Source organism: Sebastes umbrosus, chromosome 2 (assembly GCF_015220745.1).
Source record: "Sebastes umbrosus isolate fSebUmb1 chromosome 2, fSebUmb1.pri, whole genome shotgun sequence".
Taxonomy (NCBI): Eukaryota; Metazoa; Chordata; class Actinopteri; order Perciformes; family Sebastidae; genus Sebastes; species Sebastes umbrosus.
Window position 1 is genome coordinate 22,407,651 of NC_051270.1, and position 27,374 is coordinate 22,435,024.

The window sequence follows — 27,374 nt, forward strand, 5'->3', positions numbered from 1 at the left end:
CATATGAAACTAGAAAACCTAAGGAAGCCATTGGTACTAACCAGAAGAAGGGTGTTAAATAACACTCCAAACTTGCGCTAAATTTTGGCGAGGCAAAACTGTCATGACACTTTTCAAAGACCTCCCACCTCAAGATATGTGAATGTAAATGGGTTCTATGGGTACCCACGAGTCTCGCCTTTACAGACATGCCCACTTTATAATAATCACATGCAGTTTGGGGCAAGTCAAGTCAGCACACTGACACACTGACAGCTGTTGTTGCCTGTTGGGCTGCAGTTTGCCATGTTATGATTATGAACAATATTTGTCATTGTTTTGTGTTGTTAATTGATTTCCAATCCAGTATTAAATACTTGACAACTCTCCCTTTAAGGTACATTTTGAACAGATAAAAAAATGGACAATTCCTTTGCGATTAATTGCAATTAATCACGGACAATCACGCGATTCATCTATATTAAATATTTTAATTGATTAACAGCCCTAATCTGAATACAAGATACTATATTCTTTACATAAAGTGGTCGCTAGTTTTTCTAGGGTCCACACAATCCCACAATACTAGATCTGGACCGGCCTTAAATGAATGAGGGTCTATAACACTCACCACACTGATGACAGCAAGGGGCAAAGAGCATCTGGAAGTCATGTTCACAATATTTTCTTCCTTCAAACTGTGTAGAGAAGAAGATTGAGATTCCTTCACTCAAGAGAAACATTCAAAACATTCTCCATATAAAAAGAGTACCTGGTGTTGATTTGTGAAATGATTTACAGTGATTATTCGAGTGCACTACCTCATAGAAGAGTCCCTCGGGAAACTGCTGGAAACACTGGGCACACACAAAGCAGTGCTCGTGGTACAGCTCTCCATTACTGTTGACAATCTTCTCAGTCGGAGCAAAACCACTCTTGCATCGCTCACATGCCGCACTGGCCAGGGCATTAGCAATGCTGTTGACAAGTAAATACACATCAGTCAGTACAGTCGTCCCCCAAGAGTCCCTGTGAAATGTTAGGCTGACAAATAGGCTAACTGGGAAGTTGGACCAATGTTTATCATTACTCACATTACACCTACATTAACTGCTGTGTTTGTTTCAGCAGCTGTCACCATGGAGAGTGGATAATAATATGTGAATCAGTTGGGGAACTCACTAACACTGTTACTCACTGCACAGACATCTCCTAATTTGGTAAAGGAGTAGAGTCACTGAAACCTAGCTGAGAGATGATGTGCAGCTTTTCCTCCACGCACACACACAATTACTATATTGACTAATAATAACCAGACCAATATATATACCACACCTTACTGTCAGTGGTTCAGTAAAGGCCAATACTGACTGAAGCTGAATGATGATGTTAAAATTAAGTTGCAAACTAAAACAACAGTAGCTAACCTAAACCAAACTTTATTTAGTCAAGTCAAGTCAAGTCAAATTTATCTCTATAGCACATTTAAAACAACATGAGCTGACCAAAGTGCTTTACAGACATAGGCAGAATAAAAACAGGTCAACAGAGCAGACAACACAATCACCCACATCCACAGACAAATAAGACATCCATGAGTAAAAGACTGTTATAATGAGCATTATAAAAGGCCAATTAGTAATCACAATTTAAGTACATTCAAAAGCCAAAGAAAAGAGGTGGGTCTTGAGCTGTGCTTTGAAAGACTCCTTTAGATTTAATGTTAGTTTATCATTTTGCAACAGTTATGACAACATACCATACATTAACCTAGTTGCTGTCTTCTAAGTAACTTCAAATCAACCATGGTCATATACCTGAATGCTCATCATAACCTTTATGATGAGTTCAGGGGCTGTGAGTGCTAATAATAATTCACATTAATGTTATGTTGAGAACAAGGCCTATAGAAGGAGGCTTGGTCATGGGTCTTTGCAGAGGTATGACGCATGCGCAGTGTAACTCAAGCTGCGGGCAGATTCTACTGCGCATGCGCAATGCCCCTAATGGTGTGACACGTTGATGACGTTTTGTCCTAACTTTCTTTCCATAAGCCTTGGTTGAGAATTAGCTAAAAGCTAACTGCTAACTAGCATGCTAATATTAGCCCCAATGTGGGGAAGAAACCACAGTCTATGGGAAGAACACTATATAATGTTATTTAACTACAATCAACAGTGAACCAGCCTTTAAACCCTGGACCTACATATGAATTGATAATGTAATGTTTACTGGTGCATCTCTTCTAGTGTAGCAGTTAGCTAACTTTGGCTAGGTGGGGAAGCTAATATGACGTAGCTGAAGTTAGCGGTTGTCTAGTAACCGTTAACTAGCAACCGCCAGCTAGTTAAACAGCTTACCTGCCCGTCATTTCAGCCACCGCCAGCATCCCCCTCTTTGTAGAAACGCAGCTAACAGACTGGTATTGGTGTAGTAAGTCCTGTCAGTGAGTTGCCAAAGTTGTCAGGGGGGAAGCAGACTCGTCTTAGCCCCGTGTGGTCCCCTCCTCCCTCCCAGCAGAGCAGAGGCTCCAGGACACCCACTCTGGGAGTGTCTGTGGAGGTTTAACATCATCAGCTGTCTACACTGGGTGAGTAGCAACAGCCTCATCACACTGGAGTACAAGAAGATATGTCAAATGCATAGATAGTGCATACATTTAACTTTTTAACTTTCATACCAATAAAGCCACTTGTATAAATTAAGATAAGATAAGATGAACCTTTATTAATCCCTGGAGGGAAATTCAGGTGTCAAAGCAGCAACATCAGCAAACAGTGAAACACAGGAGAGGTAAAGGTATACAACAATTATAAAAACAATAATAGAGATGGAAAGGATACAGAGTGAATGGGTGAACATATTGTGTACAGTCTGTCAATAAATAAATGTAGTATGTACATAATGTGCAGTCTATAAAGTGGTATATAAGATGTATAGTGTAAAGTAAGTGTTAAGTGTGCCAGTGGTTAGAGTCCAAGATGGTTGCAGATAGTGCAGCATGTTTAAAGGTTGGTTGTGGAGCCTGATGGCTACCAGCATGAAGGACTGACCCAGGCGCTTTGTGTTGTGTGTTGTTAAATACCAATATCCCAGTCAAATGTCTATGGAGAACGAAGAGAGTCATGTAAATAAAATAAAACATTTATTCAATTAATAACTTATTGTACAATCAAAAATAGCTATTAATAAATTTGTGTACAAATTGATTTATTAGAGGTCCCATATTATAAAAAAGTGAGATTTTCATGTTTTTTTTATTATAAAGCAGGCTTAAGTTCTATATAAATACTGTGAAAGTATCGAAACTCTCAATCCACAGGGAAATACACACAGCCCGTATTCAGAAACTCTGCATTTGAAACAAGCTGTCACAAAATACAAGTCTGAACGAACCTGAAAATGAGCATTATATGGGACCTTTAATCTATGAATAAATGGACTACATTACAAAGTGATTCATTATTTGACATTTTAATGGGCAATAAAAAGAAGAATTATAAAAAAGTCAATTTGTAAACAAATTTATTATATGGCTATTTTTATTGTACAATTAGTCAATCAATTAAATGCTTTTATAACGATTTACGTGACTTTTATGGTCATCATTGTGTGTGTTAAATTGATTAATAGATGTCTTTATGTTACTTTAGAGGCCTCTGATGGGGGTTTGCTGAGGTCACCAAACTCCATGCACTTAAAACAATCAAAAAGTTATAACTTGTCAAAGTAAAAGTTGTAAAAACACCCACGGCCCTGAGAAGCTTAATTTAATGAATCACCTGGCTTACTGCGTCAAATAGATGGAACTAACATTGATATATCAAGCACAGCGAGATGTCAGTCGAGCATGGACTGCTCAGTATATGCCATCACAGTCAAGAGGTTTAATTTTTCAAAACAAGTAAAAACACTCCTGTGTGTGTGGGTGTGTAGGCGATATAAATGAAAACGTGTTACTGCTCAGTATACAGTACAAAAGAGCTGCAAGCCTCTTTTCCACGTAGCATCTCAACCACTAACCTTCGCTGACAAAGCTACCTAATTCACACTATCACTTCCAAAGTGCCCACGATTTATTTCTCGCCCTTTGGACGGCACACGATTCCGGTGCTGTTTGACGAGTTTTTAGAACAACTGAATGCATATTTTGACAAACAAGAAAGACAAGAATGTTCCTGTGAGTGTTTCTGTACATACAAAGCTGTGAAATCTGGATAGCTGATAATATTCATAAAACTTACAAAACTGTTTGGAATAATGAGAAATAATGTGGATTTGATTAACACCAGCCATCTGACTTCATCAGCTCTTAGTCCATACCTGAAATGTTTACCATCATGTGAAATATCGCTTCTTGTCCTTTTAAATCCTAAGACTTAAAAATGTAATTAGCCGTGGGTGGAGCAGATACAGCACTCAAGGTCTTGTATCTGATTTCACTTAATGGAGCTATTATTTGAATGTGTCCTTTCTTGCTTGTGCTTATTTTTATGTCCTCATGTTTACTGTTGTTTATACACCCTCTTGGAAAGCACTCTGCTTGGAGCTAAGTGCAGTATAAATAACATTTACTTGTATTGTATTACACTCTATTTCTTTTCTCTGTAATGATCCAATTTCCTCACGGGTCCTCTTCGACCTGTATAAAGTTAAAAGGAGTTGACTCACAGTTCATCCTGTGCATACGTGTATTGTTCTACTTAATTATATGAGTTATATTTTGCCTACTTTTCACTGGAAACACATTGCATTTGTAGGCTTTTAGACACAAGATATTTAGCAGTGTTTGACTAATAAAATGTGATCTATTAAGGACAGAGGATAAGAGCTCTGCAGGAGGCACACAGAAGAGTTATACGTGACTATAAACGCATTATAGGGAATAATAAAGAATCTGAAGAAAAACATTACATTTCTGCTATTTTTGCTGGATCCACCGAAAGCAAACTCATGCCCAAAATGTCTTTGGAAAAATAATTGATTGTGAGTAGGTTTTACATCCTGTCATAAAACAATCTCAAACAAAACTGCACTTTGAACCACATTTTTTAATTTTCTTTCTTTATTTATTTTATTTTTCTTCATTTTTTAAAATATTTTTTTAATTATTCATTCACTTCATTATATTTTCATTGTAACTATATATCCTTTTTAACTTTATGTTAAGCTATTAACTACTTTTTAATTTAAGTCATTTTTATCATTATTAGTATTTTATTCACTGCCATATGTTCAATTTGGGGAAAGGTTCTGTGTTGTATGTATAATCTGTTAAATGCATAAAATCAATAAATATATGTTTAAAAAAAACTGAACTTTGACAGTATTTCAAACAAACATATGAAAATAATTTAATTTTCAAGGTTTTATAGGTTTGTAATTTTACAATGGAATGATTTGAAGGTAAATAGTCAAACACTGAGTCATCATCACCACATAAGACAGAATTCATTAAGGTTTACTGTGGGCCAAAATACCAAGGGTGTGTAAACATAATTAATTTCTGATGACTAATTTGATGTTTTCTACACCCCACAATAGTTTGTGACTGTTTAAGTAAATGCTATAAATAGTACTAAACTTTGTGGAGCATGTTAGAACAGACATGTCAAACTCAGCTCAGCTCTCTTCAGAGAGGGGCTGCACAATTAATCAAAATATTATCGAAATCGCAATAAGGCCTACTGCAATTTTCAATACGCAGGAGGTGCAATATTTGGTAAAATATGTGTCAAAATGCCATTTAAATTAAATATTGTGCTGCAAAGATGCCCTAGCCTACAAATCATATTCTACAGACATAAGAAAAACCCTTTGTTTGGTGCAGATCCCCACAAAAATCACATCATAATCATTTAAATATGTTATTCAATGAAAATGAGAATAATGATATAAAAATTATCATTTCCTCTTATATCACAAATCATATCGCAATATCGGTGAAAATAATCGCAATTAGATATTTTTTCAAAATTGTGCAGCCGTACTTCAGACCTGTATCGTCTTGAAAAAAACAAACAAAAAAAACAACAACAACAACAACTCTACAAGCAACTCTTAAAGCCTCCGGTTTCTTTTAATAGTTCAGACATGGAATATGTATTTAAACAGGCATTTTTAGTGTGGCTATGACAAATATTACATGTCTTTGGGGAAGAGTACAAGAGGTTACCTTCCAATAAATTGTCTCAGTTCTTGTTTAGCTAAAATAAAAACAACACACTGTCACTGTACATTATAAAAAACTTCAGCCCTTACTTGGCCTATCCTTGAATATTACAATAATTATCTATAAGCACTGAATACAAATGCAGTTAATATCAACGAGCATGGCTTTATAAATACACAACAAAATGTACTGTATGTCCGTAAAGGATAAAGTCTGTTGTCAGGCCTTGCTGACCTTCAGAGACATCAAATTAAGACATGAAGGGTCCCACTTAAAGGGAAACAACTGAAGAAATATTAATGTGAAGAAGTGATTTATTTTTTTTCCATTGACATTTACAAACAAAATACACAAAAAAGGATGAATATCAACCCTGTAAAACATTTTTAACTGAACATAATGATTTACAGGTTTCTTTCATTGCACAGTCCACTGGTGTCCACAGACAACAACATCCTTAATGAGTCCACCTTAAGACATCCAACTATTATTCTTTCACTCTATTGCATCAAAACACTAGACGAGACATAAATATTTCATTCTTACACATTCAGGCCAACATTCAGTTACATCAACATTCAGCTGTCACCCTGTCCTGTCTTCAGGGCTGCACAATTACCTCATTAAGATCATGGTTTTAATATCAATTATACATAACCACTGGTGTCTGGATGATGTGGCACTTGTTTTTAATGCAACAGATAAATATGACTTAGCTCAACATATAAAGGATCATCAATTTAAGCTGTAAAAACTGTCCTTGTTGTAGACCAGACAATGTTTTTTCTGATAGAAACTTGTTTTCTTAACTACCACATTGCCTGGTCTCAAACACATTTTGCTTTCAGTGTGGTGATGAAGATCTGTTGAGCGAATCTCTATGTAAAGTTACTTTACTGAAATAAAACATACAATTTTTGATTTCTATTAGAATGATTTGTACTTACGGCCACCTATGATATGACAAAATGTTTATGTATCTGCCTGCATATAGTGCAGTAAAGACTGTGTACATAAAATAACCCACACAAACTCCCATTCATTCCCAGTAAATCCCAGACATTCCTGTTAATTACCATGGAAAGCCAATCACACCGTGTTAGCCTTTAAGAAAGGGCTCAGAGAATAAGGTGCCAGATGCTATGAGTGACAACAAGACAAATACATTTAGATATATAAATAAACATATAAATAAAAACTGTATAATAGAGCGGCATGGCAGAGTTGAATCCAATATTATATGTTTCATCACATCAAAATTGAAAGTGATGCAATTTCTTCATGTATTCAGGGAGAAAAACACAGACACATACATACGGTCCCTGGGAAAGGGCCTTTCTCAAAAACAGGAGAAAGACGAGGGGCGTCTTCAAAAAACATAGTTCCTCAAGCGACACACACACACACTCACAAAACTACCAGGTAGGCATCATGTCTGGGAACCAGACGCGACCCAAATGCTTTGACACCTCCCAGTGGATATCATCCAGCCCATAGCGGTGATCTGGAACCAGTACGTCCTCCATGATGGATAGCTCTGTCAGTCTGTCTCCACACATCTTGACAAACTCCACAAAGGCGCTGCAGGACACTTCGCACTCTCCCAAGCCGATGGCCGACAGCTGCGTGCAGCGTTGGGCGATTCGGATCAGCTCCTCATCCAGCGGCCGCAGCCCGTTGGCGCACACCACCAGCTCCACCAGACGCGGGCAGGTGAGCCCGACGCGGCCCAGCACGTCTTTACTGACGGAGCGGCCGAAGTACAGATGCGTAGCAGGAATTTCATCGCGGAAGAACGGGCCAAACTCATCCTCATAGAGGAAGAAGTACATGACCAGATTAAATTTAGGGGAGTGGCGCACCATGGCGTCCCAGCTGCTCTTCTTGATGGTGTGGAACTGTTGGCCTGGATTCTCACTAACCACGTCGATGCGAAGGTGCTCGAGGTGAACGTGCTTCTCCGAGGAGAGAGAAATCAGAAGTTCATCACTCAGCAAATGGTAGTTGAGTGCCAGTTCTCTCAGGCCGTGACACTGGTCAGCCACACACAGGATGCCTGGGATGGAGAGAGAAGTGTTAATTAGGATACTATAAATCTGCACAGCCTGTTTAAGGCTTATAAAGCAATGTTGGCCAACACCGTTCTCCACGTAGCTTTTAGACTTAGTTGTTTTTTGTTTATAATGTATCATCTAATCTCAATATAAATGACCCCTCTCATCTACATTTATGTCTTCCAAGTCGCTTCTGCCCAATTAACACCTTGACTGCTAATAAATGTGCTTTTATAACCTTTTACTTCCTCCATTCCCTCTCAAATTTCTCAAATTTCCTGCTGCTAAAAACATCCCAGGGGAGCTGATGTTCCAGAGATGTACGAAAGTGTTCCACCGATGTCACAATGTCAGCTATAATTGTCTTTGATTAATCAAATTCTTAACAATAATTAGTCAATCATTATTAATCATTAACATCATTAATAGCTATCATTCCTACTATTTGTCAGTACCTGCAGGTGAAACATGAGGGCAGCTGCTCATTTTCAGCAGTTTGAGGGTGTCGCTGTTATTGGCCACCAGGACTTTGAGTGAGGGGTCATCTACAGGTGTGTCATCGATCTTCAGGGAGGACAAGGACTTGGAGTTGACAAAAACCACCGTCAGCGCTGAGAGGAAGTGAGACTGTTGAACAGAGCGAAAGAGAGAAATATTTAGTCATCCCCCTTTCTTTTGTGAACATGGTAGCTCTAAATGCTAGTTTTATTTACCAAGACATCAAGCAATTTGACATACAGATGTAGCCAGCTACTGCCATCTAGTTCCACTATATATTTGCATTATCGCCCTCTGCAGTTGGCAGAAATGTCTCATATCACCCCTGTCTGCATGTATGTGCATCCTTGTGCACGTGCTTATATAAAACACAAGATACAAATGAAACAGAAAACCACTCATCAAAACATTATTCTACAGCACCACTAGTGATCAAAAACTAATAAATAACAAACTAAAAAACAAACATGCAAATGTGCAGCCAAACCACTTTGTTTACGATTTGTCTTCCAAGATTAACTGTCCAAGAAAATAGGGTGAGTGCAATTTTTTAGCTGACAAAGATATCCCTAGAATATGTTACAGTTCAGAGAAGCTCATGTCTGAGTACTTCAACCACCTTGATAAAGAAAATGTAGTAATACTACAATTATAACAGTAATTTAAACTTGTGGCACCAGGTGACTGTCAAGACAACAGTGTGTCTCAGCTTTGCCTGCAGATAAAGATAATAACAGAAATAATTGTGTTGCTGAGGCGTACCTTGGGCAGCTCCATGAAGCTGGGCCTGGCTGTGGAGATGAGCCCCAATGTTTTCAAAGAACAATGCACGAGCTGTGAGAGGATGTCGCACGCTGCCTCTGCAGACTCTCTGCTGCTGTCCACCTGAGCAGCACGGAGAGACAAAATGAAAACCCAGAGACACTTAAGAACATAAGAATTCACTCAACTACACACTTTCACTTTCTCTTCATCACTTTAACCACCCTAACCGCAAACACCTCCTCGCCATCAGTTCATACCTTGAAGCTGACATACTGCAGGTGGTTGGAGTGCCTTTTGATGATCTGTTTGATGAGTTCTGGGTGCGTTGCCTTCAGGTAGGAGCTGGCTGGCTGGTTCAACTCGAACTCAAAGCATCGCCACAGCTCTGGCATGTGAAAGGCCTGGTTCCAGCCCCGACACACCTGAAGTGACGGCAATAAAATTAAAATGTGATTCAAGTCACACATTTCGCCCCCCCCCCCCCCCACACACACACACACACACACACACATACACGAGCACCGCCTCATCGTAACTACTTCACAGACACAGAGCGGAGAGAGGACCTCAACTCAACAACGCTACCTCATGACAAGTAACCACGGCAGTGCTACTTTTGGCTGAGTTTTCTCTTCCATTCTCCAGTAAACGTGCGGCGCCGACGCGCTTTGAGTTCAGGATGGTGCACGCCAAGGGTAGAGTACGGGCAGGGAGGCAGGGAGGCATCTGATTGGTTCTTTCCAAGCGGACCGCGAGGCAGTGATTGGTAGACGTTTTTACAGGATTACAGCAGCTACAGATGACGGCTCTTTTCCAGTCCTTTTTCAGAACTCATAAGTAATGGATCGCTGTCGGGGTGTGAAGACCATTTCAACCAATATAACAAATAGTCTATACTGGATAACATTGTCAACCCTGCCTTTAAGGCATTCTTAAGTTATTCAAAACTGACTTGACAAAAGACAATTCAAGTTTTTTTTAACCTCTATAATAAGCAAAGTGAATACTTTGAGGACACACTGCTTAGCAAAGTCATTTACACTGAATCTTGAGCTTATCTTATAATCATTATTTTCCAGAATAGGGCTTGTGGACAAAAAATGCTTTTTGAATTCCTACCCAAGCCGATAAAATGTGACTCACAGGAGAGAACAGAAACCATTAATTGACTCTGAGGCAAGTGGCACAAGTGTTAAGATAACAAGACTTGTTGGAACAGAAAAACACCAGGTACAGTATGCTTGTGTGTCTTCTGGTTCGTTAAGAGTCCAATTGATTATTTTTTTGGGTCCACCTGAGGGCAGCAGAAACAAGCTGCAGTTTGGTGCTGAGCAGGTAGTTTACAGAGTTTTTTTTGTTGTTGCTAAAAACAGCTCTCTCTTGCATCTGAAAAAGACTTTATGAGAGCGATGAGATGAACCAAACGGTAAAGTTGGGGGCCGGACAGTTAAAACAGTTAAACAATGAGGTGAATATTGCTATAAAGCTCCGTAAAGCTGAGGGGAGCTGTAGATTCAGGTGATAATTCTCAGTATGTTCATCACTGTTGTCACAGTTTTCATGTTTGTCATTTGATACGTTGATTACAGCCGCTTTAGCAATAATTGAAAGCATAAATAACACAATTATTAAGTGAGAATTACAGTATTAATGATAATCAAATGATGAATAATACACACATTACTATGTGTTCTGAAAATCTTGTATGTTTTATACTTTGTGGGTTTATGTATCTGTTAAATTTGGTAAAGTCACTTATACTCAGCGTTTGATATTAATAATCCAGTACAAAGTACTGACACTAACTAAAGCAGACGGATGAATTAACAAAGCATGTGTTACATCTGACTCTCCACACAAACATTACACACATGCTTCATTGCAAAGTTTTCTGAGTCAACTGAGAGGAGATCATGAAATGACGTAAAGAGAAAACATCATTAAACAACAACAGAACCAGTACTGCTTCCTGTGTAGTGACTGATGGCTCATTATTACATGGGTACCTGAGAAGCGTACGCCCGATCCAGCAGAGGCAGGTACTGGAAGATGTGAAGCAGGATCTCCTGAGGCAGACACCCCCAACGGGCTCCCTCCTCCTCCAAATCTTTCTCCCTCCTCTGCTTGCGGGATCGTTTAAGAGTCTCCCGAGATCCACTGCTGGTGCCACCTCCGTCCTCCTGTTCATTGCCTGGTAGACCTCGTTTCATCCTGAGTAAACAGAAGAGGAGCTAACAAAATCCACATGGTTGGGCTGGGTTAATGTTTAGAAACTCCTGACTAGCAGGGCTTCTTAAATCAACTGACATGCTTGGCAGACTAAATTGTATCCCATTTATTCTGTTATTAACAAGCTTGCAGTCCACGTCTGGTGGGTTGATCCATGCTTGCACATATTGAATATATATTTTTGAAATGATAAATGGATGTAGAGCTGCAACTCTGTTCATTATCAGTCAGTTAATCTATTAATTATGTATAAATTCATTTCTTAGCTTGTGAAATAGTCAGAATTATAAATTAAATTCACAATTATGTCAAAGAGAGTAAAGCGGCAAATCCTCACATTTGTGACGCTGTAACCAAGAAATGGTTTTATTTGATAAACGACGTCATGACAAATTAACAGATTTTTTAGATTGCTACTCGTTCATTTTCTTAAGATAATCAATGAATCGTTATAGGACTACACCGTTGTCACATGAAAACCTACTCTCTACATCGACTCGGGGTACTTGTCAGTCTGTATTCATATAAAGCACTCATCAATCATATAATATTTTTGTACAACGCACAATTTATAAAATAACACACCAAGAAAGGAGTCAGATTTCTCCCACAATGGTGGCTGAAATGGGGATTGGGATGCACAAATATGCCAATACCAATAACTTATATCTTCCCATCCGATACAGGTCAACGCTGACTCTGAGACCCAGTGTAGTAGCACTCGAGATCGGTCTTGGTCTTGAGACACTTTTTGAAGGTCCCGTCTTGGAAATTAATGCATATTTTTTTTATTTTTCTATGAGACTGTGGATCTTTCAAATCCATTCAAGGAGTGCCTAATGGTTTGCATGTTCCACATTTTATCGTAAGTGTGTGGGACTCGCACTGGTCTTGACTCGGTCTCACCCTGCTTTGGTCTTGGTCATGACTTGGTCTCTGTTTAGGTGGTCTCACTACAACACTGCTCTGACCCAACAGCACAGACAAGCCTATCTTGAGGCAACAAAGAGGTTCGAAAAAAACTGAATGTGCTGCTTTGTGCTGTATATACAATTGTTGTATACAACGATCATATACACAACATAGCAGCACTGCTGATATTTGGCCAAATATAGATTTATATACTGTATATCGAGGTATCTATTCTTTTTTTAATCTCTGGTTGTATTAGGCCATTGTTATTTAATTCACTAGATAAGCCAGAAACAGACATTCCTGCCAATTTATTTTTCATCAACAGTTTTTCAATTGATTTTCTAGAAAATTTGCAAGGCCTATATTACAATCTATATTAACATCACAATATAACGTTACATATACCATAATAAATGACTTAAATCATATCACCCACTCCAATGTTTAAAGCTATATCCGTATTGATTCAGCATGCCTGATAATATTTTAGATTTGCTAGGTAATTTGGTATCTTTATAGTGTATTAATATACACACCAAAATCTGACAATAACCTGATATTTTCAGGTGGAATTTCATTTCATTCTCACTGTGCAATATCATTTTCCACTTGTGCAATTTTGTTAATAGTCTGTTTATTGTCAAAACTGTATACACTGCTCCTATTTTTATTCTTCCTTCTATTTAAATGGTTCATATTTTGTTACACTTTGTTTAGCTCTTTTTTTTTTACTGTGTTAGCTGATGCTTCTTGTTTTTTGCACTAACCCCTTTGCTGCTGTACACTGCAAATTTCCCCACTAATAAAGGAATATCATATCTTATCTTATACTGTGGTATTACTGTAACATAGAAACCTTTGAAAATGAAATGACAGGAGGTATTAGAAGAGCAGTGTTAATTGTTATACCTAAAAGTAAAGGAAAATCAGAGAGGAAAGCAGGGGAGAAGTATATAAGTTTGTAGGGAAATAAACCAGGACCATCTTATCTTATATTCTTTATATTGAGTATTAGATATCTGTAGTGTTGAAATGAACATTTGATTTACTGTTCATGTGCATTGCCTGGATAACCTGCTGCTGTAATACAATAATTAACCAATTTGTGATCAATAAAGTACATCTATCTATCTATCTATCTAGCATTTTAACTTTTCCTTAAAAAATAAAATCAGTATTGGTAAACAACACTGATAAGATGATGTTACCAGTTGCAAATAAAGGGTTGATTTCCCATTACCATGCATGCAATGCAAGAATGATACTGTGATATATTTCTGGAAGATGTTCTTTGATTATTGTGTTGTTTATTCTATGTATAATGCCCAGACCTACCTGGCACACTAGTGATTAACCTGCAAAGCTGTTGCAAAAGTAAAACCTTTCCTGTCTAAAGTGTCAACAACCAGATGTGTTGTGGGTGTTGCTAACCTGAGAATAATGACATGCATGAAGTTAATATAAAGTTACATAGTCTAGTTTTAAACTCATAGGCTCATAGCTTCTCATCCCTGTCCTCCTCTTACCTGGTGTTTCTGCTGTTGGTCAGTAAAAGGAGACAACTCAACGTCAACCAGGACCGACACCAGAGGACTATGTTGGAGCTAGAGGACAGGTCAGACTCATTGGACCACAGAGGACAGCACTGAGGGGGGCTTATGAAGCCATTTCTTTTAAAAGTGGTTTCCTTTTCCGGCTTCAGTATTATTGTGCCTGTCAACTAAAGATGGCGTTGTGTTGCTGGTTGGTAGTCGGTGAAACTGTCTGGTCTGCAGGTACAGTGAAGCGACAGCAGGTGGAGGTGTTACACCCAGCTGGAGCTGTTCTTCTTCTTCTACTGAGGCTTTTACTGCAGCCATCATCCTTTATGGTGCAATGCTGCTGCCCTCTGGAAGGAGTCCCTTACTGTTTGTTTAACCCAGGCAAAATAAATAAATAAGAAATCTGTCTGGAGCAGCAAAACATTTGAGCATTGTGATGAAGGTAACACAGTTTATAGTCTAAGTATATACTATATAAGTCTAATGCAGTGAGGGCCAAAGAGCAAATGTACTACAGAGTATAGGGCCACATTGAGGGAAAAAACATCTGAGATTTACAGAATAAAGTCATAATATTACGAGAATAAAGTCGTCACAACTCTACAAAAAAAAGAAAATAACACGTTAAATTACTACTTTATAATATTATGACTTTATTCTTGAAATCTCTGATTTTTTTTTTTTTCCTCAATGTGGCCCTAATACTCCGTTGTACTGTCGTACCATAGACCTACAACAATGATAAATAAAAATGAAAATATAAACATTTTTTTTTAATAAATCCACGGGGAGCCACTGGAGAGGGGCTGAAGAGCCAGGTTGCAGACCCCTGGTATAACCACTGTTGCCACACCTGGTTTATTTCCCCCCAAACAATACTTTTCCCTGCTTTCCTCTCTGATTTTCCTTTACTTTTAGGTATGACAACTAACACTGCTCTTCTAATATATAAAAGGTTTCTATGTTACAGTAATACCACAGTATAAGATAAGATAAGATATTCCTTTATTAATCCCGCAGTGGGGAAATTTGCAGTGTACAGCAGCAAAGGGGATAGGGCAAAAACAGGATTCATCAGCTAACACAGTAAAAAAAGAGGTAAACAAAGTGAAACAAAATATGAACCATTTAAATAGAAGGAAGTATAAAAATAGGAGCAGTATATACAGTATTGACAATAAACAGACTGGGAGCAGTGTTGGTTGTGGTCCACTGGGAGCAGTGCTGGTTGTGGTCTAATGGGAGCAGTGTTGGTTGTGGTCTAATGGGAGCAGTGCTGGTTGTGGTCTAATGGGAGCAGTGCTGGTTATGGTCTAATGGGAGCAGTGCTGGTTGTGGTCTAATGGGAGCAGTGCTGGTTGTGGTCTAATGGGAGCAGTGCTGGTTGTGGTCCAATGGGAGCAGTGCTGGTTATGGTCTAATGGGAGCAGTGCTGGTTATGGTCTAATGGGAGCAGTGCTGGTTGTGGTCTAATGGGAGCAGTGCTGGTTGTGGTCCAATGGGAGCAGTGCTGGTTGTGGTCCACTGGGAGCAGTGCTGGTTGTGGTCTAATGGGAGCAGTGCTGGTTGTGGTCCAATGGGAGCAGTGCTGGTTATGGTCTAATGGGAGCAGTGCTGGTTGTGGTCTAATGGGAGCAGTGCTGGTTGTGGTCCACTGGGAGCAGTGCTGGTTGTGGTCCACTGGGAGCAGTGCTGGTTGTGGTTGTCAAATCTGATACGAGTGGGGCGATTATTTTATCGCCCCAAGCGAGCTACTGTTAAAGTCGGGACTGCAATGAATTTTAACAAATCCTCCTCCTATCACATCTCATCTCCCACGACTTTTAGTTGGTGGCTGTGACTTCAGTGAAATCAAAATCCCAAACAAAACAATTAGAAATATGTTTAATCACATCTCATACCCTATAGTATCTTACAGAAACTTAATTTCACAAATCTATCAGAAAGAAACTATTCTCATGTTACGAACTAAATATATAAAATCCCCCATAACTCCCAAAGCAAAAGAAATCCATTTTAAAATATTAAATGGAGTGTATCACCATCCATCCAGTGATTTGTTGCGACAACAATTTGGAATTGAAACCAATAACTGTGTATTTTGTGATGCTACTGAAACTACTGATCATTTATTTTTGTCATTGTATATATTCTGGAGCTTTATGGCTTTATGATATACATGACTGGCTTTTCCCAAAAGTTTCTCATCTGGGAAACTTCTCTCAAAAGGACATTGTTTATGGACTTATCATGGACAATAACAAAGATGACTTTCTGGTGAATAACATTCTCATTCTTGGAAAATTTTATTTGCACAAATCCAAGTATATGAAAGTGAAACCTAGGTTTAATGTGTTTCATTCCGAGTTTCTTTCTTACATAAAAGCCCTTAAAGTCATGAAAAACAAAAATGCATTGAAACTTCTTAGTATAATAGAAGAATATGAATTACATGTACAGCCCTATAGCTCTTAATTTAATTTATTATTATTTTTATGTATAATTTTACATATTTTATTTGTTCTTGTTCTGTATGCCCCACATCTTTTTACTTGAATGCAATGATCTATGAGCCATGTTTTTAGTAAATTTGAATTTGTTTAATAAAATAATTATTTTTTTTTAAAAAAAAAGTCAGGACAGCTCTCTGCGGGTTGAGAGAAGAACTTTGTCGGACAAACTCCAGGTGAAGGAGCCGGGCCCAGATCAACCCGACCTGGTAATAAAACAGCAGGCTGGTGAAAAAGGGAAGAGGTATCTGCGAGGCTTCCGTCGTAGCTGCTACACCAGAAAGACCTGGCTACCTGGATGCGGGCATGCTAATGCCTTATTCTGCTTTCCGTGCTTGCTATTTAAAATCAGTTGGCCGATTTGAGTGATCTTGGTGTCAAATTATATGTTTTCTAGCATGCTGGATATCATTTTGATAGTTTCAAAACTGCAATATGGCGGACAGGGAATCAAGCATCAAGACCCAGCTGTTTAATTTTCCCGCAAAGAAAGTGTGTGTGAAGCTGAAATATCTTGCGCAGTCATTGCGACACAAGGAGACAAAGCCATCAGCACCAATAGGAAGTCCCTGGATGCCTCTGACCCCATGCTCTCATGAGGAAGCAGACACTAAACAGACACAAAATGGCCGCCTTATTGCAGTTTAAAATTATTATTATTATTAAAACTATCAAAATTAGATCCAACATGCTAGAAAACATATAATTTGACACCAAGATCACACAAATCGAACAAGTAGATGCATTTCTATGAGAGAAACCATTAGGTCAATTTTCATTTGTGTCACTAATCGTTTGTGTGAAGTTTTGTGGTGCTTTTGAGTTGGCCTTGCGCGGACATGACGAGACCGATTCCTCGGTCAACCCTGGCGGTTTCAGGGGGTTGGTGGATTTTGTTGCCTCGCTGGACACCGAGCTGGAGGAGCACCTTCTGACCGCCACCGTTTTTAAAGGTCCCATATTGTAAAAAGTGACATTTTCATGGCTTTTATTTTATAAAACAGGTTTAAGTTGTATACAAATACTGTGAAAGTATTGAAAAAACTCAATCCACAGAGAAATATACACAACCCGTATTCAGAAACTGAGCTTTTGAAACAAGCCGTCAGGATTTCTGTCCTTTTGTGATGTCACAAATCTACAATATTTAGACCATTTCAAAGTTTTAAACGTAAACATTCTAAATGTGTCACAGTTTATTTCCTGATGCAGTGTATGTGAATAACATCAGCTGACAGGAATTAAACATGGACCCAAGCTGTTGCCTAGCAATCTGTTGCCATTCCGTTGCAATCCATTGAAATGTACTAAAACGGAGCGTTTCAGACAGAGGGTAAATATAGGTGTATTCAAGCAGACAGTATGAGGAAAATAAAGTTTTTTTAAAACATTAAAGTATGTAAACATGTTCTAGTAGAAACCCAAAATACAAGTATGAACCTGAAAATGAGCATGATATGTCCCCTTTAAAGGCACGTCAAAGACGGTGCAGAACGAGCTGTTGGACTGCATGCTGTCAGTGCTTAGGGATCACATCCTGGAGGAGGTTAAGAGCTGATTTTATCACAATTCAAGCAGACGAGACGACGGACATTTCCACCCACTGCCAGCTGGTACTTGTGCTCTGCTATATAGATGCCAAAAGTAACATCCAGGAGCGGTTTTTCGACTCATTTGCTTAAATTGGTCATGGGGGCATCACAATTTAATTTGAGACAGGTGAATTAGTTGTATTGTTCTTGTTAACTGTATTTTATGTAGTATTAATATGTGTGGATGTGTTGTGGTTGTGCCTTTTGAGTAAGGTGAGAGAGTTTTGAAGCAGAAGTGTTGCTGGAGTTTATTCAGTAGAGTACACAGAGCACTTGAGTCCCGTGCTTATGTACATTCAGGTGTCTGAATAGCTTCAGGACTTAACAGCAGTTTTCATAATTACACTTCATGTTTACTTGCCCTGATCTTTGCCTCACTATTGGTTTACCAAACAAAGCAATGTCAATCGGGGCATCACATTAAGTAAACATTTCTATTACATGTTATATTGTTATATTATATTAGTATTGTATTACATGTTTATTGTATTATAGTACATGCAGTGGTGGAAGAAGTACTCAGATTTTGTACTTCAGTAAAAGTAGTAATACTACCATGTAGAAATACTCTGTTACAAGTAAGGGTCCTGCATTCAAAAGTAAAAGTGCGAAGATATTAACATCTGAATACTTAAAGTACCAAACATAAAAGTACTCATTATGCAGAATAATGTATATTATTATTATTATATATTGTATTCTAATTATTGATGCATTAATGTGTTCATCACTTTAATGTTGCAGCTGGTTGAGGTGGAGCTCATTTTAATGACTTTATACTGCTGGGTAGTTTAATCTATAATATTACATTATTTATTAGTTGATTATATTTTGTATTAATAATCTGAATCTGTAAAGTAACTAAAGTTGTCAGATAAATGTAGTGGAGTAAAATGTCTAATATTTCCCTCTGAGATGTAGTGGAGTAGAAGTAGAAAGTAGCAGAACATGGAAATGCTCAAGTAAAGTAGAAGTACCTCAAAATTGTATTTAAGTACTTAGTTACATTCCACCACTGTGTACATTTTATACTGTTGTGTTTTTCAAAGCATTATTTACTCTTCCTGTTGGAATAAAGTAATTGTTAATTATTTAACTGCAAAGTAGTAATGTGTTTCTGATACCTTCACTTTTTTTTTGCATTAAATCATACCGGGATGTTTGCTGAAATTGATTGGACGTGGTACAGCCCCACCAAGAAAAAATTCCACCAGCCGCCACTGCAGCTTAGCCATCATCCTCCTCTCTCCCACCACCTCCACTGTGTCGAGGGGGCATCCCAGGACAGAGCTTATAACGTGGAAAACTGAAAGCCCATGGGGCAGAGGCTAACCTGGCAGCGTGACAGGACTTTGGCTCTTTATAAACTTTTAGAATTAATTTCCTACCTCATAAATCATATGTTAAGCCTTTTAAAATTATTTTAAAACTTGCACTGTTAATCCGCTTACAGTTTTCTTCCCGTTTTATTGGCACATTGCTACTCTTTATGGTATATTACCTTAAGCAAATATCCGTATGTAAAAATGCATGAAAATGAGGGACATCAGGTGTTCTCCTTCCTTTCATACATAAGAGAAAGGTGTTTTTATTTACCAACATGTAGGCCTGGTAAGCAACTGATAAGATGTTACCTGTCCTAAAAACATACACATTTGCATTACTTCCATTTGCATCATGTCACTCCATGACATGTGTTAATGGGCCTCCTGTGTTGAGTGATTGGTAGAGCCATACAGTCTATGGGTACAATACGTGATAGAAACTGTTCAGGATGCTGCTCATGAAAAGGACTGCTGTACAGCACCACAAGTGATCAATAACTACACAGGGTTCAATATCCAAAGTTATGTTTTTTTATTTTGTGTTCTTTTCTTATCTCTCTCTCTCTCTCTCTCTCTCTCTCTCTCTCTCCCCCTATGCCACACACTCAAACACAGACACACACACACACACGCGCACACACTGACTTAACCAGATTAACTCTTTGGTCTTATGTTGTCACAGCTGATTCAACACAAGCCGTGCCATTCACTTTGAATTCTATTTAAAAATTAACCAGAAATACTGAGTATATAGTAGGACAGAAAGAGTTTGATGAACCTCTTTGGCTGGTCCAGTAATGTAACACACAGTCTTGTGCAAGAGACAGAGCAGTGTAAAGGTACAGCTGTGTGGACACTTCACAGAAATGCCTACGTATACCACTTGTTCAAATATTGCAGCATAAATATCAAAGTATATGAGCCTCCTGACATCTACCCTTTAAAAGGAAGTTGCCAGGGACAAGCTGGTGAGTTTGCTGTATCCTCCTGGTGTTTTATGGGGACTTATCTGTCTCCATCTCCTCCAACATGCTGCTGTCGCTGCACTGGTTTTGGCTGGTCCTATTGCTATATCTGACGAGCCTCAGAGAGGTGAAGGCTCAGTTTCCTCGTCCCTGTACAACACCAGAGGCTCTGCAGAGCCGGACGTGTTGCCCCCTCTGGAACGGCTCTCCTTGTGGGTTTAGCTCCGGGAGAGGAGTCTGTGCACCACATCCTGCAAGAGACCTCCCAAAGCCAGTGGACTACAGGGTGAGCTGGCCTCGCGCCTTCTATGATTCAGTGTGTACATGCTGGGGGAACTATGATGGATTTGACTGTGATCAGTGCCTCCCAGGCTGGATAGGACCCCGATGTCTGCAACGGCACCACGTGGAGAGGAAGGAGATAACAGACCTGACTGATTCTGAGAGGGAGACCTTCCTCTCAAGCCTGCACCAGGCCAAACAGAGCCCCAGCAGCCGGTATGTGATCCTTACAAGCAATGACACAACAGTGGATGGGAACTACGCATTTCACAACACAAGTGTCTATGACCTGTATGTATGGATGCACTACTACTCAGCTAAGACCTACGCTGGTTCTGAAAATAATTCTGCACACCGGGGCCCTGCTTTTATCTTCTGGCACCGAGTGTTTCTACTCTTTATTGAGAGAGAGATCAGGGAGCTCACTGGGAACCAAGATTTCTACATCCCATATTGGGACTGGACCAGAACCGACCACTGCAACATCTGCACCAACCAGTACATTGGGGGAGTTGGCCAAGATGGTCGCATAGACGGTGCTTCCCTGTTCTCAAAGTGGAAGGTGAGACATCGTTCTCATTCTTCTCCAAATGGTTTCTCTCCTTCTAACTCCTCTTTTTTTTGTTTTCTCCTCAGACCATATGTCCGTTTCAGGAAAGTCTCGGTGTAATCTGCATCCACTCTGATGCATCTGATGCACATCTGATCCGCAATCCTGGAAAGGATCCAATGTACAAAACACTGCCAACCACTGAAGATGTTGAAGACACAATGGCAACACCACTTTTTGACACCCCTCCATTTGACAGAACATCTAAGAAAAGCTTCAGGAACAAGCTAGAAGGTAGATTAAATATATTTCTAATTATGAACAAGTGACTTTTACTTCAAATCTCTGCCACCAGAATTTCAACTATCTGCAATTTGTGCAAGTAAGAACTCTAAAACATAAAGCAACAAAAGGTAAGATGTAAAATAAGTGAAAATAGGGTGAGGAAACTCTAAATCTAGTTAAAATGTGTTACTCTGTCCTCCCAGGTTTTGAGATTCGCGACGATTTCCGACACCTGAACGCCTCTATGCACAACCTGATCCACAGATACATCAACGGCACCATGTCTCTGGTGCCCACTGCAGCCAATGACCCCATCTTCATGCTGCATCACAGTTTCATTGACAAGTAGGTCAAATTCTTGATCAAATTACATGATCAAATTCTCATTAAAGCATAGGTTCACCTTTTTAAAGTATATTTGAAAACAGTACTGGCATGCCTGTGTGTACATTAAAAGGAAAACTGGCTGCTGTAATTGTTTCTCCTGTCCATACCGGCCACAAAGAAATCCTTTCACAGCAGTTTCAATGAGTCAAAAGTGACCGGGGTCAAATTCCTTGTACTATAAAGTTCAGCTGAAGGTAAAATGAGTCTGTGTTAGACAAATAATGTGGGTATCTTCCAAAGTTACAATGTCAAAGCGTGAATTTGGTAATAAAATTACTGTAACTTTGGAAGAAAGCCACTTGATGTGTCTTCCTCAGACTGCTAAAGCCTCATATTAGCTTTGGTTGAAATTTGGAACGCATTTTTACACAAAACGAGGACTGTTTTGCTTTCATTGAAATCTCTTTAGGGAAAAATCATAAATCAGAAACAGTTTTATTGCCAAGTAGGTTTGCACATACAAGGAATTTGTCTTGGTGTTTTGGTGCATAACAATAAATACAGTGCAAAAGTCAAGAGACATAATATAAAATAGAAAAATGTACAATAGAAAATATAAAAAAAATATATAAGAAATATGTTAAAATACATATGTTATTAAAGTGGAAGAGCTGTACAGTTTTCTCTTCACAGCCAGCATGGAAAGGAGGAATGATAACGAGACCAAAAACTGTTTCAATGTATGTTTGTTTTAGGACTAAGTTTTTACAAATGTGAACCTATACAACTGATACAATTCCGGCTGTCCACCTTGGCGCATTTTAGTTCAGGGGATTGAGAGATTTTTATACTATTTTTGCGTGCTGTGTAAATGGTTGTCAGGCTTCTCGACGGGTGGCTGCAGCAGGACTCCAGTAAAGCGACCTACCCTGACAGTGACCAGGTCCATCCAGCCCAGAGAGCGCAGGCCTTCATGGCCCCCTTCTTCCCTCTACGCACCAACAACTACTACTGGGGCAGGGACACCCAGAGCCTGGGTTACAGCTACAGGGAACACAGCCTCCATCGCTCTGGAGACGCTGGGGACAGCGTTGCGAGACAGGCTGCAGGTAGAGATGATTGTAAAAAACAATGTAAGAGCAATTGATACCTCATGTCTGTATGTACCATGGTGCTGGACATGAAAATCACATCCCTCATTATTAGGGTCCCTAAAGGAATCTACAGCCAGCGGGGTCCAGTGGCAGTGGCCTGTTCTGGGTGTATTCAGTGTGGTATTGATCTGTGTTAGTGTTGGAGCTGCTGTTAAATGCAAAGGTAAGAGGTGTTATCAATTAGGAGTTAATAGATTTAAAGTAATTTGTATCCATATTTGTCTAATCACATCATCTCTATTTAGACAAAATACGGCAAACACAAGACGTTGAGACAGAGGAGATACAGACAGAGGTGAGCCACCACTTTTTAACATTATACCTTACTCACAGAGGTGAAGATAAACCAAATGTATATATTTGACTTACTCCTATGCTTTTGTCTTTGAATGCAGTCTGATTACAGATTCAACTCTCTTTATGCTATCTGGACTAAAGAGAGGAACGGGACAGCAGCTGATGTTGCCTCTTGTGGGGCTCATTCACAAGATGTAGCGCCTGGGCCTCCATCAGAGGGGAGAGGAGGAAACAGCGTCGAGTCAGCTGCAAACGTGGAAATTCACCTTTAGTTTCAAAGGGATGGAGAGTGAATCAGCTGCAGAGCACAGATGAAGCTAAGCCTGGAGAGAGCATGGGCCACCAACCAATGATCACCATTTTATATTAGCACAGGGTCAAATTTAGTAGGGGTTGGTGTTATATAATCTAGGACTTAGTTCACCATTAGTTATTGATTATTTAGTCAATTCTTCAGGAATTACACTCAGTTGCCAGTTTATTAGGTACACCTAGCTAAAACTGTAACCGTCTAACACAACAGTCCTGCAATAAATCCTCCTTCCATGAAAGTTGTAATGTTCAGTGTTTGTATAAAACAGTTCAGAGAGGTGATGACTCAATTGTGTTGAACCAAGAAGTGTTTCTACTATTTAGTCTTAGTAAGATTCAATGATTTTTCACATTGCTGCAAAAAAACATAAATAGAGGCTACAGGAAGATGGGGGGGAGGGGGGGGGGAATGAATGGTGCAAGATGAAATATAAAAGTTTATTATAAAAACTGAGCTGTACATTGGATGAATTAAAAGCATCTCTCTGCTGATATACAGCTCTTTTCCATGGGAAACATTGAGATGAGTGCATTTTCACAACAAAATAAATGAAATCAGTGATACTGTGAGATAGAATGTGACGGACAGAAAAACTAAGGAAATATCAAATTATTTTTCATTGATAAAAATGTCCTGCTGTTAATACATTTGACTATGGGAACTCTAACAAAGCCTATTACACTGTGAGTTCTTGTCATATCTTAAAGTTTAAGCCTAAAATATGTATACGTTTCAGTTTTTCCAAACTGTCAAACTAGTATTGATAGTTATTGTGTTTCCAGGCGGTCCAGTGTTCTTGTACAAATTTACTTTAAAAAGGTGCCCTGTGGAGTTTCTGTGTAAACAAAAGGTGTCTGTTAAGTGTATGTAAATCTGCAAGACAAACTGTTTATATCTTGAGGTCTAACAGCTGTGTTTAATCAAACCTGCTTTGTTTACATCCATGTTTACTAGCTTGCAGTCTTATTTACTGCCCCAGAGTGCCTTCACATTAGAGTAAATGTTATCTGTTGATCAGTACAATAGTGTGAAACCATTGGCAGGAATGTGTACTGTGACGCGTCCACAAGAGCTAACAAAACTGGGACCCACGCATAAAAACACTGCTCCATAGCGTTAATAGTGGTCAAAAACTCCACAGGGAACCTTTTAACATAGCAAGAAGAGGCAGGGCAATGCATTTCGTCATTTGCCTTCTATATGAAAATGAACATGAGACGCTTTAATATCAAAACTTCCTCAGACGGTTGCTTTAAAGTCAGAGCTTTTTTTCAGTTAATCAACCGGACGTGGTTGATGCCACTCAGCAGAAATGATTATGATCATAAGGCCACATAGTGAAGGTGTTGCTTTTAAATCCCATGGTAGAGGAGATCATATTTAGGAATATTTTGAGGATCTATGGGACTCTGGACAATCATCTTCCCACGCATGGCTCCTCTGTATATGACCTCAATCAGATCCTTGAAATCTTGTTTGGTCTTGAAGCTGCCGACAAACTTGGTGTGATCTGGGGAGCTGAGAGAGAAAATAAAGTCAATTAGACGCTTTTTTTTTAACACAGTGTGTATATGTGTGGTAACTGTGGTGAATATGCAAAAGCCAACTTCTCAAATGAAAATATTTGCAGCTTTTCAAAGCTTTGGGGGTATGGACTGCTGGCTTTAGGGAATTGTGATGGCCATTTTATGGACAACATAGTTAGTTAATTAATTGTAAAGCTGTAACGAATAACGATGGGGGACACCATTTGTTATGCCCCACCCTTGGGCAGCCCTATTGGGGCGAACAACACTCCAACACTGACCCAAACCAACCACAAAAGACACCTTTAAAACTCTCAAAATCCATAGGATTTATTAACAAGAAAATATGATATGTACGCAGAGCAAACGGCATCATACTCCACTCATCCCTCACATGGCATGTTCGCACTCCTGCAGTCCGGGAGAAGAAACAGAAGTATCAAATCAAGAACTACTCGGCTGCTAAACAGCTTCTTTCTCACAGCAATCAGACTGCTCAATCAGAGTATGTGAACTGCACTAAAGAGACTGTTCCTTTAATAATATTTTTAATTTTTAAATTAACTATTTATTCTATTTTTAGCATACATTTAGCTTATTTATTAAAGCTCTTAATTATTAGTTAATTACTTTATAGTTTTCACCAATTGTTTTGCACTGAATTTCTGAGTGGTGGATGTAAGAAACACAAATAAAGGAATCTTGAATCTTGAATGAAAAAGACAATATATTAAGTCCTAAGCTGAGAGGCAGCAGAACCAGCAGTCCCCCACACCAGAAGCCTCTCTCTTCTGCTGCTGGCACAGGGGCTTTTAAGCACTTCCTTCCCAACCTCGTTGAGCAAATGCAGCACACCTGGGCACCTCATTGAGGAGTGCAGCACACCTGGGCACCTCATTGAGGAGTGCAGCACACCTGGGCAGAGCTACTGGAGAGGGAAAGGGGAGAGCAGCACAGAAAACACATACAGCCGTAACATACATATAGTTATAAGACAGTAATCTTTTGTTCACTCACCCATAATCCACTTTCATGTGCTGCCCGTTGAAGAAGAAGACAGTAGAGGGGATGTAGCTGATGTCAAAGTATCTGGTGTAGATGGGAGCTTTATCCACATCAACAATGTAGATGGACGACATGTTACTCAAGTCATGGGCAGTTTTGGACAGCTAGGATGGACAGAAATGGACAAATTAGCAACAAAAAAACACCATAAAGTGGTGACACAACTATAACTGAGCAGCTGTTTTATCTTTCTTACAATCTCATCCAGCTGCAGACAAACTGAGTCTTCATCTCTCCCAAACCTCAAAACTACCACTTTCTCTGCTACGCCTTTGATCACTTCATCTATGTCTTTTTTGCAAGTTAATTTAGACAAAAACAAACTCATTTTAGAGGCTTAAAAACGAGGTTTAGCTTCACTTTGTTGTTGTTTCTCACAGGAGGAAATGACGTCATACGTGCTCGTACGTGTGACACTGTGGAAATATCCGACCGGAAACAACAAGAAATTAACGTTAGTGTAAAAAAACAAAAATGATTATTCTAATTTATATCAATCTGTTATAGAGAATTAAAGCTAAAGTATTGGGTTGGAACATCGTGTTTATGGTCCGCTAACGTTTGAAGATTTAAGACTAGACAAGCTGTGTCATGAACTGGTGTTTCACTACGTCACATTATGGTGTGACACCGTGTTAACAACGTGATAGTGATGGGAAGTTCGGCTCTTTTTAGTGATCCAGATCATTTGGCTCAGCTCACCAAGAAGAGTCGGCTCTTTCGGCTCCCAAACGGCTCTTTGTTTTACCACTTCTGCCTTTTTATAGTTCAGCCAAATTTAGCGCTGTTTTGACCTATGATTAGTATGTGTGCACATATATCACTTAAATTATTCAATTTAATTATACAAAACCTTATAATTTCCAGAATATCATAATTTTACATGCTGCTTAATTTCCGTCACTCATGTTGTCTGCTATTCGCGCACCGCACTCCTCTCTCTCTTTCTCTCCTCCTCTCCCTCCTGCTCTGTACCTGTAGACCGTCAGCGCACCTGCAGGATGGTATGATCCTTGTCTGTCATCACCTG

At 39.1% G+C, this 27,374-nt stretch overlaps 4 protein-coding genes across 7 annotated transcripts in view; 1 reads left to right on the forward strand and 3 right to left on the reverse strand.

Moving 5' to 3' along the window:
* The window catches only part of LOC119504027 (LIM and senescent cell antigen-like-containing domain protein 1), an 8,913-nt gene extending 6,395 nt beyond the window's left edge, over positions 1–2,518 (reverse strand). For both annotated transcript variants that reach the window (XM_037796115.1, XM_037796114.1), the window contains exons 1-3: positions 2,340–2,518; positions 801–957; positions 611–677 (exon numbers count right to left, since the gene is read on the reverse strand). In XM_037796115.1, coding sequence (XP_037652043.1) covers positions 611–677; positions 801–957; positions 2,340–2,368 — 253 coding nt within the window. In that variant the 5' untranslated portion in view covers positions 2,369–2,518. The remainder of the gene's footprint in view (positions 1–610; positions 678–800; positions 958–2,339) is intronic.
* Positions 2,461–24,334, forward strand: LOC119503991 (tyrosinase-like). Of its 2 annotated transcripts, XM_037796089.1 has the most exons (9): positions 2,461–2,569; positions 20,669–20,831; positions 20,926–21,389; positions 21,464–21,671; positions 21,866–22,007; positions 22,872–23,098; positions 23,196–23,306; positions 23,389–23,438; positions 23,539–24,334. In XM_037796089.1, the coding sequence occupies exons 3-9, from the start codon at positions 21,129–21,131 to the stop codon at positions 23,710–23,712; spliced, it is 1,173 nt and encodes a 390-aa protein (XP_037652017.1). In that variant the 5' UTR covers positions 2,461–2,569; positions 20,669–20,831; positions 20,926–21,128; the 3' UTR covers positions 23,713–24,334. The 2 variants fall into 2 exon arrangements, with proteins under 2 accessions (XP_037652017.1, XP_037652016.1); XM_037796088.1 differs by lacking the exon at positions 2,461–2,569 and having other exon boundaries at positions 20,244–21,389.
* On the reverse strand, positions 6,040–14,308 carry LOC119504013 (F-box/LRR-repeat protein 3-like). Of its 2 annotated transcripts, none has more exons than XM_037796098.1 (6): positions 14,139–14,308; positions 11,475–11,679; positions 9,726–9,890; positions 9,466–9,588; positions 8,661–8,832; positions 6,040–8,207 (listed from the first exon to the last, which is right to left on the reverse strand). In XM_037796098.1, the coding sequence occupies exons 2-6, from the start codon at positions 11,676–11,678 to the stop codon at positions 7,567–7,569; spliced, it is 1,305 nt and encodes a 434-aa protein (XP_037652026.1). In that variant the 5' UTR covers position 11,679; positions 14,139–14,308; the 3' UTR covers positions 6,040–7,566. The 2 variants fall into 2 exon arrangements, with proteins under 2 accessions (XP_037652026.1, XP_037652034.1); XM_037796106.1 differs by having other exon boundaries at positions 11,475–11,699.
* On the reverse strand, positions 24,177–26,889 carry txnl4b (thioredoxin-like 4B). The gene is made up of 3 exons (XM_037796116.1): positions 26,541–26,889; positions 26,297–26,448; positions 24,177–25,271 (listed from the first exon to the last, which is right to left on the reverse strand). Exons 1-3 carry the CDS (start codon positions 26,670–26,672, stop codon positions 25,106–25,108), a joined length of 450 nt encoding a protein of 149 aa, XP_037652044.1. The 5' UTR covers positions 26,673–26,889; the 3' UTR covers positions 24,177–25,105.
* Positions 26,890–27,374: the final 485 nt, after the last annotated feature.

Excerpts from the sequence above, each read along its gene's own strand:
- LOC119504013 (XM_037796098.1), bottom strand. The coding sequence starts at position 11,678 with ATGAAACGAGGTCTACCAGGCAATGAACAGGAGGACGGAGGTGGCACC. Across the intron at positions 8,833-9,465 it reads GCTTCATGGAGCTGCCCAAG|TCTCACTTCCTCTCAGCGCT; the intron begins GTACGCCTCAGC and ends TCTGTTCAACAG. Across the intron at positions 8,208-8,660 it reads CCCTCATGTTTCACCTGCAG|GCATCCTGTGTGTGGCTGAC; the intron begins GTACTGACAAAT and ends TCTCCATCCCAG.
- LOC119503991 (XM_037796088.1), top strand. The coding sequence starts at position 20,610 with ATGCTGCTGTCGCTGCACTGGTTTTGGCTGGTCCTATTGCTATATCTG. Across the intron at positions 21,390-21,463 it reads CCCTGTTCTCAAAGTGGAAG|ACCATATGTCCGTTTCAGGA; the intron begins GTGAGACATCGT and ends TTTTCTCCTCAG. Across the intron at positions 21,672-21,865 it reads CTTCAGGAACAAGCTAGAAG|GTTTTGAGATTCGCGACGAT; the intron begins GTAGATTAAATA and ends CTGTCCTCCCAG.
- txnl4b (XM_037796116.1), bottom strand. The coding sequence starts at position 26,672 with ATGAGTTTGTTTTTGTCTAAATTAACTTGCAAAAAAGACATAGATGAA. Across the intron at positions 26,449-26,540 it reads GTCTGCAGCTGGATGAGATT|CTGTCCAAAACTGCCCATGA; the intron begins GTAAGAAAGATA and ends TGTCCATCCTAG. Across the intron at positions 25,272-26,296 it reads CACATGAAAGTGGATTATGG|CTCCCCAGATCACACCAAGT; the intron begins GTGAGTGAACAA and ends TTTCTCTCTCAG.